The following is a 12263-nucleotide window of genomic DNA, read 5'->3' on the forward strand; positions in this document are numbered from 1 at the left end:
TGAGTTGTATTACACTGACTACAGGTTGATTAAAAGAAAAAAACAAAACAAGAAACAAAACAACAAATCTTGCAGCTCAGGGGAAGTCCGACCACCTGCGTTTGCTATAGTCTTTACTGTTGCGTCTTCCCTGCGCAGGATATCCTGCCTTCGGGATGGGGTGGGATGATAAGAAGGGGGTTGGTAGGATATAAATGAAAAAAAGAAAAGGCACGATGTGAACAGCTGAAATTGATGCAAATTGGAAGCAGCACGAGAAATGACAAACAAATACCCTGAGACACTGTGTAACGCAGCACAGCCGAGCGCTGCCCTGTTGGTACTAACCCTGTTTAAGGGGTCGCATCACCAGAGGAAAAAGTGTGACTGGAGGCTGTTGAGTCAATATTACTCAGCCTGATGTATGGAAGTGTGAACACACAGCTCACAAGAGAAATAAGTGTACGTCTGTGTGAGCAAACAACATTTCATAAATGCCGTCTGCTGGTTAATGCAGCGCTACGGCTCCATCGAACGGGGCGATGATCCGCACAACACGCAGAGCGACGTTGGTGCGAAATCATCACCTTGACGCACAGTATTCCCAAATGGATTGAGCATACTGGACTGCTGGTGATGCAAGCCTTCACTGGTCACAGTTGAAATGACTGCAGGGAGAAAGAGCTGAAAGGAAAAGCAGTCGAATTTTAAGTAGGAACAAATTTTTAAAAAGAAAGTTTGAGAATAAAACAAGGCACGGCATGGTCCTGGGACAGGTTAGAGCCACAACTGGAAATGTTTTCCAGTTCAAGAGAAGAAAAAAAAGATGGAAAAGAAGTGTAGAAAGTGAAAACAGGTTGGTAGAAGTTAAGGCCTTGTCTGTGTCTATCATTCCGGCTCTCTTTCTTTCTTTTCCCCTCTCTCTCCTATTGTGTGTGTGCCAGTTGTGTGAGGCTGGGTATCTCATTAACAGTAATAGAGGAAGCCAGGCAGGGCGGCAGTGAGCCAGGGATATCCCCATCCCACAGTCTGACACACTGACCCCTCCTTCTCTGCTATTGAAACTCCCACCGCTATTAACTGCTCCACCTTGGACTGTACCACTTTTCCAGGCCAGGGGAAATATTGTTGAAAGGACTTCTCCAGAGGATGTTTAGGGAGCATTAAAAGAGCCCCTCCTGAAAGGTGCCTTAGTGTGGACCAGGATGGGGTTGTTAAGGATGGGTTAGACTTAGGGAGGCCTTGTTTCAGCTTCCTCTGATTGTGTTACCCTCCCTTAGGATGCTTAAACCGAGAAGCTACATAAAACCGCATTTGAAGACAAAAGTTAGAATAACAATCCAGATTATTCTCCTCTTGAGAATAAAAAGGGAATCGGAGAAAAAAGGCAGGAAAACGCGCATGCTGTGTATGTTTATCTTCGTATGCATGTATGCGCTGATGAATTTTTGCTATGCAGTGTGCTTCTTATCATTTAGCTACAGGCCTGGTGAGTCTGTTGGGTTTGTCCTGGTGGTACCAGCTGCATACAGGCCAGGTGAGATGCTTGGGGAATACTAATGGGTCCATGAAAGCCCTGTGCATCAATTCAGACATGGTGACGTGAATACTGATCAAGCTTTTTGCTGAATCACAGCTAGACAGGCACAAGGCACAAAAGAAGCTGCTGCTTTTACACAAATAAAATAATGCAGACTAGAGAAAGGGCTTGCATTATTAAAGCAAATTGACACATTTAGAGAACACAAAGTTAGCAGGGAGTGAAATGTGAGGCAAAGGAGACAGAGAGACCAAACAGCTTACAAAATAGCCTCTATGTGTGTGTTTTTGTGTGCAAGCATCCCCCTTTTAGATGCCCATAGAAACACTTACCAGCTTAACAGCTTAGTTACCACCTCTTTAATACTGACCTTGGCAACGTAACTTCCTGTTGTGTATGCCGAGCACAACAAAAACAAAAGAACACTATACACAGGAACGGCTAAGTGAAAAAAAGTTCTATTCAGTACATAAACCTAGCAGGAACATAGCCATGACATCCAACCCAGTTCTGTCCTTCAAGCTTAATGAAAAAAATCAGTCAAGTTTAACCCTGCCCTGTCTCTGGCTCCAGCCTTTGTCAGGACATACCTGGCCCTAGAGTACATCATCTGTTCCCTACTTGTCTTTCTTCTTCTGCCTCAAGCCCTTGACGCACAAGTGCAGAATCCTTCATTAATAACAGCTCCTTATTACACGGGAGGGCAGCATGTAAACGCAAGTATGTCTTAACAGGTGCACAATTATTTGGGATAAAATGTAGTGCAAAATGCTTACTGAGATGATTGTGCATAGAAATCTATCTGATATATATTTTTCTTTCTTTCTTTCTTTCTTTCTTTCTTTCTTTCTTTCTTTCTTTCTTTTTCTTTCTTTCTTTTTTAAATGTTTACGTTTTATGTGTATTGGAGGTGAATCCTACCTGATAAAGCGGCCTTGAAACACACCTGTGTGTGTGCAATAGATGCAGAGGCCCAGGAAGGTTCCTGGCATGCACGCGAATCCGCCGGATGGCTGTGGAGGTGAGAGTCCATAGCAAGCCCTGTCGAGTACAGACCACCTCATCTAAACCCAACAAGACAGCCTCCATCCCTAACTAACTACTTTGCCACCAGACGAATACACAGCAATATGAGTTTATATCAAAGGGACATCCACAGGTAGTGGCAATGAGATGGTATGATTAGCCTTTATTGTCCTCTTGATGCCACTTAGATCCAGTAGATAATACATGAGTCATTTGTAGAGGTAAGCCTGAGAGAGACAGGTTAACCCCAGTGTCTGTCTCCTCTCTTGTCCCTCTAGGGCCACTTGCTTCTCTGGGATTCACTGGAGTGATGCCTCCTCAAGGTCAAACCCTGCTAGTCCTTCTGCCCCAGTCCCACACAGCTAGTGTTCCCTGCTGACTCCTTCTCTCCTGGTCCTCCTCTCTTCCTGTCCCTTTTCTTCCCACTGAAGCAAAGCACCCTCTGTCCGTTGCTCTCAGCGTCACAAACACAAACATTCCCACTTAGGAAATGCAGCCGGTCTCTTAGTCTACCCGACTGGAGGTTGTTTTTAAAGCGATATGCACTCGAATACTGCAGCACACACTGAGGGAAACCAGTCCTCTCACTTTCTCTCTCACTGTCTCGGTTTTCAAGGAAAGAGGTATGTTTCTGTGGTAAGTCCATTCCTTTCAAACACCTGTTCAGACTGAACACTAAGTATATGTTTTTGAAGGAAAAGAAGACTGGCACACATTATATACAAGCATAACTGCAAGCACGATACAGTAGAATGAATCACAGTAACACTGACATCTGGTCACTTGGATTTTTGCCAGAATGTTTTTAAAAAAGGACATATTTTTCCCCCAAGCCAGTTTTCCCAGGCTGGAGTATCCTGGTCTGACCTATCTAAGCTTTGAAAAAAGAAAAATGATGCCTGCTCCAACCGTCTGCTAGTCTTCGCCAACTCATTATCTTGTGAAAAAAAAAAGACTGAATATAATTCATTACGTCAAACTAAGTTGTTTATTTGAGTCAGAAATCCACAATGAATCTTACACTTGCTTGCATACATCCATTTGCAAAAATGGCCACATGGAGGCAATACAAACCCCATATATAATCTCTGCCAAGCAAGCAGCGCCTGTATGTAAATCCTTGCCAGTCTGTTATAAATTCTGGCTTAACAGCACTACTAAAACACTACAGCTTGTATGAGAAATGCTCACTATGTTACGTCTGATAGAAATGTTAAAGTAACTCTAAAATCAAACACACACATTTTTTTTTGCCTCCTGCAGATCACGACTGGTTACAGAGAATTTTATTTATGGCAGTTGTGCTATTTAAAAATAACGTCTGCTGGTTTTGTACAGCCAAATGCTTTCATTTTTCCTACTTTCGTCACAGTCTGTCCTCAGAGACTTGATCGATATAAAAATTCAATAACTCTGTACAGTACAGTAATTCTTTGCCTTTTCTACCAAACCACCAATCTGACTGTGTGTATGTGGGGGGGGATTAAATGGCCTTTCGTAGCCCGCTCTGATTCATTGCGAGGCTTATTGATGCGAGGGTCATTTCTGTACTGCTGAGATAGTGTGCTTGTGTGTGAGACTTTGTGTGCATACAAATTATTGTATGACTTAAAGGAACCACAAACATATGAGTGGGAGGCTGTTGTGGTGTACATCGGGTTCAGAACATAACATAAGTAAACTTCTAAGAATCAGCTTACATTTACACCAACCATAAGCTCCAGAATACCTCTGCTTCCACAGCAATCATTTCCCATACTTCTATCTCAGGGTTTGACGTTGTCCTCTCAGTGGTGTCTTGAGAAACTCATGAGGAATGTGTGGTATTTGTGCAGTGTGAATTTTCCAAACTGACTGGAGACGCTCATCTCACAGTGACCGTAACTTACAAGGGGGTGTAAATATTTGTTTCGGCGAGGAGAGAAGAGGGAGGCTGGGTATGAGTGTGCGCTGTTCCCATGATTCCATGTGTTTGCTGTGTCCTGCTGAATCCTGGGAAAGGTCAGACAGCCACTGTGATGTAAACAGACACGGCCAACAGTGTCAGCTGGGCGGCTATCCACGAAGTAAGAAGACGGAGTGGAAAAGAGACTTTTTTTACATTCAGAACCGTGATGGACAAATTGAATTGACAGTTAACTAGTGAGAAAATCTACACAAGACACGGGGAAATCATCTGTCTGCTCCTCATGTATACATGTCTGGCCTCTTTACTTTCTCCTGTTTCTCCATCTCTTTTGGCCTCTTTCATCTCTCGTCTCTCATATCTCTCAGTCTTCCTTCTGCTCTCTGATTTTCCACTCAGGCGTGTTACACTAGAGTGGAGGCAAGGCAGAAAGAGCGAGTGAAAGAGAGAGGAGTGGAGGGAAATGGGTCACCAAAACTATAAATTCACAAGCAGATTCTCAGCTGAGGCTCTCTGGCACACAAATACCTTAAACGAGCTGTGCGCCGGAGAGCAAAAAGTGCACCTGACACTGACACGTTGAAACACTTTATGCAACACTGAACCCGACACGTGACTTGCATGGGTCTAGATTGCTTTGGATTTTTCTTTTTTTTTTTTTCCAACATACAAAGACACACAGATCGATGTCATTGCAACAGAGCTCGTAAGTGACACATCCATATAGACCCAACCAGGAATTCAATTCTGATCAGTCTTGCTTAATGTGATCACATTAGAGGTGCAAGCAGAAAAATCAATAACATAAAGTAATCTGGCCCGAGAGACGGATGAATGCAATGAGCTTCTATATGTCTGCGTCTGTGAGAGTGAAAGAGTGCATGCTGTGAGCTTTAGTTTCACTAGTCCTGTGGGTGTTTGGAATAAATTAAATAAAAATATTGTTTACTGAGCATTTGTGCAATGAAAAACACCCAGTGATGACATGACATAAGCCTTTGAAGTATTGGGACTTTTATACTCTCTTAAGTATAGAAGTTGACCTAGTTCATGTATTATATGCTCTAAATACTGTACACACATGCATTAAAGGGTGTTCACGCACATGCACGCACATATACACTCTCGCTCTTTCTACCTATCTCTCTCAAGCTAATCATTGTCTCCACTTTGCCTGGCAGATAAATATTAATGAGGATTACTATGTTACTGCAGCACACCCACGGGAAACCAAGAGCCTGCCACTCTCTCCTGCTTTCTAACCCTTTCCTGCTCCATCTCTCTTTGCTACTCCCACACGCCCACACACACACACACACACACACACACACACACACACACACACACACACACACACACACACACACACACACACACACACACACAATTCAAACAACTGCCAAAAAAAGTCTGCCACTTTAAGAAAATGCCTGTCCCCCCTCAACTCTCTAGATTTCTTAATATGCCGTACAATGATTCACACACAGACTCACACACACATGCAAACTATGAATAAACCCCTTCATATGAGTGAGTCACAGACATGCCTCGGTTCTCACTGAGACGTGCTATCTCTGTCTAACAAAGGGCACAGATTGTGCTGGGATATTTAAGGAACATTTCAGGGGTCTCCACATCCTGTTTTGTGGGAGATGGAGTTTTGTCCCATCAGCCCACGATCATCTTTGTCTTTCTTCGGTGCTTGCCTAAAGAACATTATTGTGTTTCTTCCTATATCAGTTAAATGTCTTTATCTTTCGGTGTAAAAAAGGACCTGAGGTAACAAAAAATACAAAAATAAACCTGAATTGAATTTTTCCCCACTCTCTCTGTCTTGAGATGATTGTCATTTCTGTGAATAGAGAAGCAGATATAATGAAGAAATCTTACTGAGCTCTGCATGCATGTGGCAAATGATGGGAACACATAGTTAGACTGACTGACACACACACACACACACACACACACACACACACACACACACACACACACACACACACACACATCCCATCCATCTACTGGAAATGTTTTGGCAAAGGACACAAGACTCCACTTTCACCATAGCTACCCCGCTAGCAGACTGTCTCCATAGAGAAAGCATATCATCAGCAGCCTTACTGTCCTCAGCCTTCACTCACAGTCATAGGCGATCATCTCTTGTTTGATCTGTACAGATTTACTTTGAACTTGTATGCAGCTGCGCCATGTGTCTATCTGCGGGTTGATTTTGGACAGGCAATAAAAGACATGAAAAAAAAAAAATCATAGCCCAGAGTAATGAAAGAAACAGGGTGGAGAAGAGGGTGGGAGTCTCCCGTTCAACCCCCCTTTCTTCAGTGGCTCAATAACATTCTTCATTCTGAGCTGCCTTGGGGAGAAAAGGGGGTCCCCTTTCATGCCGAGCAGGGTGTGGTGCAAGAGGGGCCGTCACGAACCTTTAGCTCTAGTTATCCCCACCTCTTTCTTTTTTTCTCGCCTCTTTCTCCTTCTCTTTGTCTCTTTAATTGGACTGACTGACCACCGCTCTCTCACCTACAGTCCTGGGGGCATGTTGGGATCTCAGGAAATCAATACTGTAGCAAAGGAAAGGAGAGCTGTAGGGGCAAGAAGCTCAAAAGTCAGACTTTTTAGCAAACACGCAGAGAAATGATAAACAAATTACAGATATTTTGGGTGTTGTGTTTCCCTTTGGTTTCCATGTCAACTATTCAAGTCCTTGAATGAATTCTGACTCTAATGTCCCGGCAATTAGATCAGTCTGATGGGAAACAAGTAAGAGAAGCAAGAATGCCAGAATCCAGCCCTGACCTTCTCTGTGATTGGTCCAGACAGGATGTTTAAAGGTAACAAGGATCGATTAGTATTCCTGCCTTAAGTCTTGCATGGCTGCTTCTAGCTTTCAGCCCTGTAATGGTAACTGCTGTCAAGTTATTGTCTGTTTGGATTCCTGTTTAGCTCATGAATGTTTGTTCTGAACATGTGTATATGTGTTTGTGTGAACTTCTCCTTCTTTGACAGCGATCCCCCCCTCCCACCTTCATGCCCTCACTCCCCTGCAGTGCTCCCGACAACAACATGTTTCCCCGGAGACCGATTCAATCTCCTAAAATCAGAAATTGCACACAAACACTCGCACAGGCACAACCGCCAGTCCTCCCTCTCTCCTCTTTGTTTGTTTGGGTTTGGCTTTGTTCTTAATTTCACAGATAAAAGCTGAGCAGCTTTACATGATAGCAAGATAACAAAGGCAGGAAGATAATCCTAATTCAGCCAGCTCACAGAGGTAATCTAAACTGAAAAATATCCCCTCAAAGAAGCTGTTTTTTAAAGCTGTCAACACCAACTGTGCAATTTCTCACCACAACATCATGGTGTCAATACCATAAGTACTTCTGTCCCATTTTCACACTAATGCACAGAGGCAGAAGAAGGATGACGTCATATATAAAAGACCTGTAAGCAACAATCGCATGTGACAGACAACAAGATGCAGAAAACGTGTAACACAAATGGAAAAAACCCGAAACACAATCAAGTCCAGTTAACAAGGCATGTTTTTTTTGTTTTTTAATATGTCATAGATACTGACTGGGAACAAAGATAGCTAATTAGCCACTCGTCCATCACAAGCTACTGATGCAGACGTGACGTGACACGATTCATCTGCATTAGATTAGTGACAGGGCACAGATGAAAAGGTGTGTTTTCACTCTGCAATTTGCAAGTGAAAACGCACCTTTTGGATCAAGCTTTAAAATATATTTCAAGTAAGTTCCCGAATGGTTTGGAGCAAAGTGTATAGCCAGTGGGGATCCATACCCATTAACGTGTGCTTTTTAAATGGGAGACGCTGAAGGACATGGAAAAACTAGGTTCCAAGTATGTAAAATGCTTTAGCTATATTTAAGCTGTCAGTAATAAAATTTCCACTAGAACCTTTCACTTGCTTAGTCAGGTCATATATACATACTTATAAGCAGATTTCTTTCTCTTAGCCCTCTAGCCATCTTACGTAGTTGTATAAGATACAGATGGAGTAGAATGAGTTGTCTAACATGACAAGTCAGAGCAGGACATAGCTGCAGCTGTGAATAGAAGTGAAATCATTTCAGTGGCTCAGTAAGACCACGGAGAGAGGAAAAGTCATTAACCAACAGACAGTCAACATTTACAGAGCGTCGCGCATAGAAACCGGCTTGTTCACCTGTCATCACTTAACAGATAAATTACTCAGACAGTCTGGTGATTTAAAATAATTTTTGTTGACATATTAAACGCTGTGTTACCTGTTTTGTTTGACTCATTACTATTTTTCATAAAAAGTGACGCAGTCACCGCCTCCCACATCAAGCCAGTGATTTTTTCCGGTGCAGCAGTACAAAAATGTGACCGAGTTTATGTAAACCACAACAAGTAATCCCTCTTCAGTCTGTCTGCTCACAGCTGGTGTTAAGGAAAAAAAATGGGAGGAAGATAAATGGAATTCAATCAAGAGAGAGTGTGTGTGAAAATCTGCTTTTCTCCGTTAATTAAGGTGATTTGAGCGAGGGTGTCTGTTAGTGGCTCCAGCCAATCATCAAGCAGCAATTACATTTCTGAAAAGGGCAGTGAATATTCAATTTCCTTCAATCAAGGACTGTTACGAATGCCAGATAGATTCAGACAGAAGCGATCCACCCAGGAGCTTAAATACCAGCATTAATAACACATAATAACACAAACTGAGTCTTAAGATGATAACTTGAATGCATCATAGCTATAATATAGTGTCTGACATGCTCCTGCCTCTGATCTCTTTCACTTCAACTGTATAGCTTATCATCAACAAAGAAACCAGGTTGCATTTTATGTACTGTGATGATGCAGCGGTGGTGTGTATATTTAGGCTCATAAAAACGAAAGCTTTTCCATCTAATTTATGATAGCATGTGCACAGCACGTGTTTTCTTGCGTGTGCTGGTGTATATCCTCTGCTCAGTGAAAGCAAGAACCACAAAGAAAGTGGCGATTCTCCAAAGGCCTCGTGGCATTTAGGAGTCCCAGCCACTCAAAGAGGCACATTTATGAGACCAAAGTCACCTCATAGCGAGTGAGTAGACTGAGATCTGAAAAGAAAGATGAAATTCCTTTCAGTATCATCATGCAAGCAGATTGTGATTGTTGGAATGCAAATCTGGAAGCTCTATATCTTCGGTTCGCACGTCACCTGAACACACACTGTACTTAAGTGTGATTCACTTAATACCAGTGCATTCACTGCATGAAAGAACGCTGACACCCATCACAGAATGAAAGCACAGCTCCAAACCTTTTTTTTTTTAATTTCTTAAAGAAACATGACAATTAGGAGTAAACAACTTTGCTGAGCACCAAAAGACATGAATTACATGGCAAGTTACAGCGTGTCTTTACAACTGACACAAGGGTTAACTTTGCACCACACATTCCATGTAGCTGGGAACTATTATCTCCAGCCACCAATCTCCACCCACCGCACACACAAACACGTAAACACAAGCTTCTGGTGCCTTGCAGATGAGCTGAACTGTACTGTTTAAAGAAAAAAACAAAACGATCTGGGACAGCACAGGATTCAGCGCTTTAAACTGGGCTGAAGTTGAAGCTTTGCTTGATAAAAGCCCATCTCTCGAGTTTAATTGCACTGACAGTGACAGGCAAACGAGCTGCACTCCCACTATGAGACTTCCCTGTAACCTTGAAGCCGAGGACGGCCGAATGCATTAGCGGTGACAGAGACAGGCTGAGAACTACAAAGATTGACAGACTCAGACTGGCAGGACGAGAAACACAGAGAACTATTGTCCACTGTAGAGATTAAAAGCTTTGCTCTTGACTTGCCTTTCACCAACTCAAATCTAATATAGTCCTTTGGATTAGTCAAGAACCTTTTTTAAATCCCACTTACACACACAAAGATGCTTAAAAAAATACTGTCAAACAGACATAAAGTCAAAGAAGGAGGGATAAAAGTGAAAGAGGTTAACTGAGGGAAGCTTGTCTCTTACCCTCTCTGCACTGTTCCTTCGAAGAGTCCCCACCGGCAGCTTAAGCATCAGCCGGCGGGTTCTCCCGGGCGTCACCGCTCCCTGAACCACCATAGTACGCTCCAGAGTGCGCGTGTCTGTGGGTGTGAGAGCATGTGTGTGAGAGTGTGAAGTGGGTGTCCTCGCTGTCCCGTCCAGCCTGACAGCCGTAGTTCACGCGAGCTTGCGCGTGGCGGTGTTAGAGGGAAGGAAGAGTGTGATGTGAGCGTAGCTGTAGAAGTCCCACACGGGTCCTATGTGCCTCTCTCTGCTTCTGTTTCCCTCTGTGTTAAAAGGCTTCCCATTCTGCTCCACACAGTTACACTCCGCTCTGCCGCTCATGAGGTGAATGAGTGTGTAAGAGTGTATGGGAGGGAGAGGGAGTGTGCTTTGTCTCTCCTCTCTTCTCCCCTCTCCAGCTTTGGCAGCTTCCCCTCCCTTCCTCACATACTCACTTCCTTCAGTCAGGGGCTTAACCAGGTCACTGGATTAATGTGACGTTACAGCTCTTATTAGCATACGCACTTGTGTCACATGACTCAATAATTATTGTGTGTGAGCATATATACCCCCACCACCCACACAGCCCTTACAGGGAATCACGTGGGGAACCTCAAAAGGAATATGGGATGTTTTGCCATCTGGTAGGGAGATTATCTTCGAAATCCCACATCCCAGCTTTCTCTCCCTGCACTGTCTGGAATAGAACACAAAGGAAGAATACATACACACTCACTAGCATGCATCCTCACAGACCAGCATGCATGTTGCTCATGCATGCAGATATTGATCATATTATCACTCGGTTCTTTGCCTATATGGGGGCAACTGTGGCAATTGGCCAGAGTTTTTTCCACAAAGCTGTGACAGCAGTGGACAGTTTGGAGTATCGATCTGGCCTTTGCGGAGACCTTTTATCATGGTAAAACCGCAGCCGTAGAGATCTGCGACTAGCTGCGGCTTCATTCAGCTGAGTCAGTCCTCTGTATCCACCATTGTGGTCTTTACATGTCCATTAAAGCTATTGGAATCAAGAGTTACTGCTGCACCTTGTCATATCTACATCATCACTCACTCCTGTGCTCTTTTTTTACTCCGGCACATCAATACTAAGCTGTCAGCTGATTAAATAAAGTGAATCGACACGCGCTCACATATGCAAAGCTGTTAGGTATGCACATATCCATGCACACATGCACAGCTGCGCACATCTCGAGAAGGCAAGGTAACCATTGCTAACCAGTAACACTGGAAATATAAACCTGTAAGATTTAGCTTGGTCATCCCAGTCAAGAGGTGAACTGATGCTGGATCACAGAGCAAAAATTTAGAGTAAAGTGATTAAAATGAGCAAACTAACCAACTTCTTCCTTCTCCCATATCATTTCTTTAATTGAGGATCTCTGACAGCTTTCGTTACACGAGACTATATATGTCACACACACACAAACACACACACAAAAATACCCCACACATTGTGTTAAAGCCAAGAGCCAAGCATACAGGAGGAAATCATCTGCAGTGGTAATCCCCAGAAAGCATTATTTATTCATCACCCTGGCCTCCATCGGTGTGTGAGTGACTATGGCCTACATGAGAAATATCAGAGGGCTATTTTTAAACTTGGTGTGCAGACATCCAGGTCTAACAGATAAGGAACCAAAATGACTTGGTTCATTTCTCTCTCCCTCTCTGCAATATGACTGGTACTCTGTGTGGTGTGCTTCCTTGACATTAATTCACATCGTGATGACATAGTTCAAGCTCT

At 43.3% G+C, this 12263-nt stretch overlaps 1 protein-coding gene across 8 annotated transcripts in view; it reads right to left on the bottom strand.

Annotated features, from left to right (window-relative positions):
* frmd4a (FERM domain containing 4A) overlaps window positions 1-12263 on the bottom strand; it is a 99240-nt gene that overhangs the window by 46661 nt on the left and 40316 nt on the right. For 4 of the 8 annotated variants that reach the window (XM_085461624.1, XM_085461625.1, XM_085461623.1 and 1 more), the window contains exon 1: window positions 10478-10885. The exons of 3 other annotated variants lie outside the window; for them this stretch is intronic. In XM_085461624.1, the coding sequence (XP_085317750.1) occupies window positions 10478-10570 (93 nt within the window). In that variant the 5' untranslated portion in view covers window positions 10571-10885. Of the gene's footprint in view, window positions 1-2440; window positions 3494-10477; window positions 10886-12263 lie in introns of those variants that run through there. One more of the 8 variants, XM_085461632.1, reaches the window with a different exon arrangement.

This window comes from Copadichromis virginalis, linkage group LG7, assembly GCF_057382275.1.
Source record: "Copadichromis virginalis isolate Kocher_CV1m ecotype Utaka linkage group LG7, C_Virginalis_male_GT1.1, whole genome shotgun sequence".
In the NCBI taxonomy this organism is placed as follows: domain Eukaryota; kingdom Metazoa; phylum Chordata; class Actinopteri; order Cichliformes; family Cichlidae; genus Copadichromis; species Copadichromis virginalis.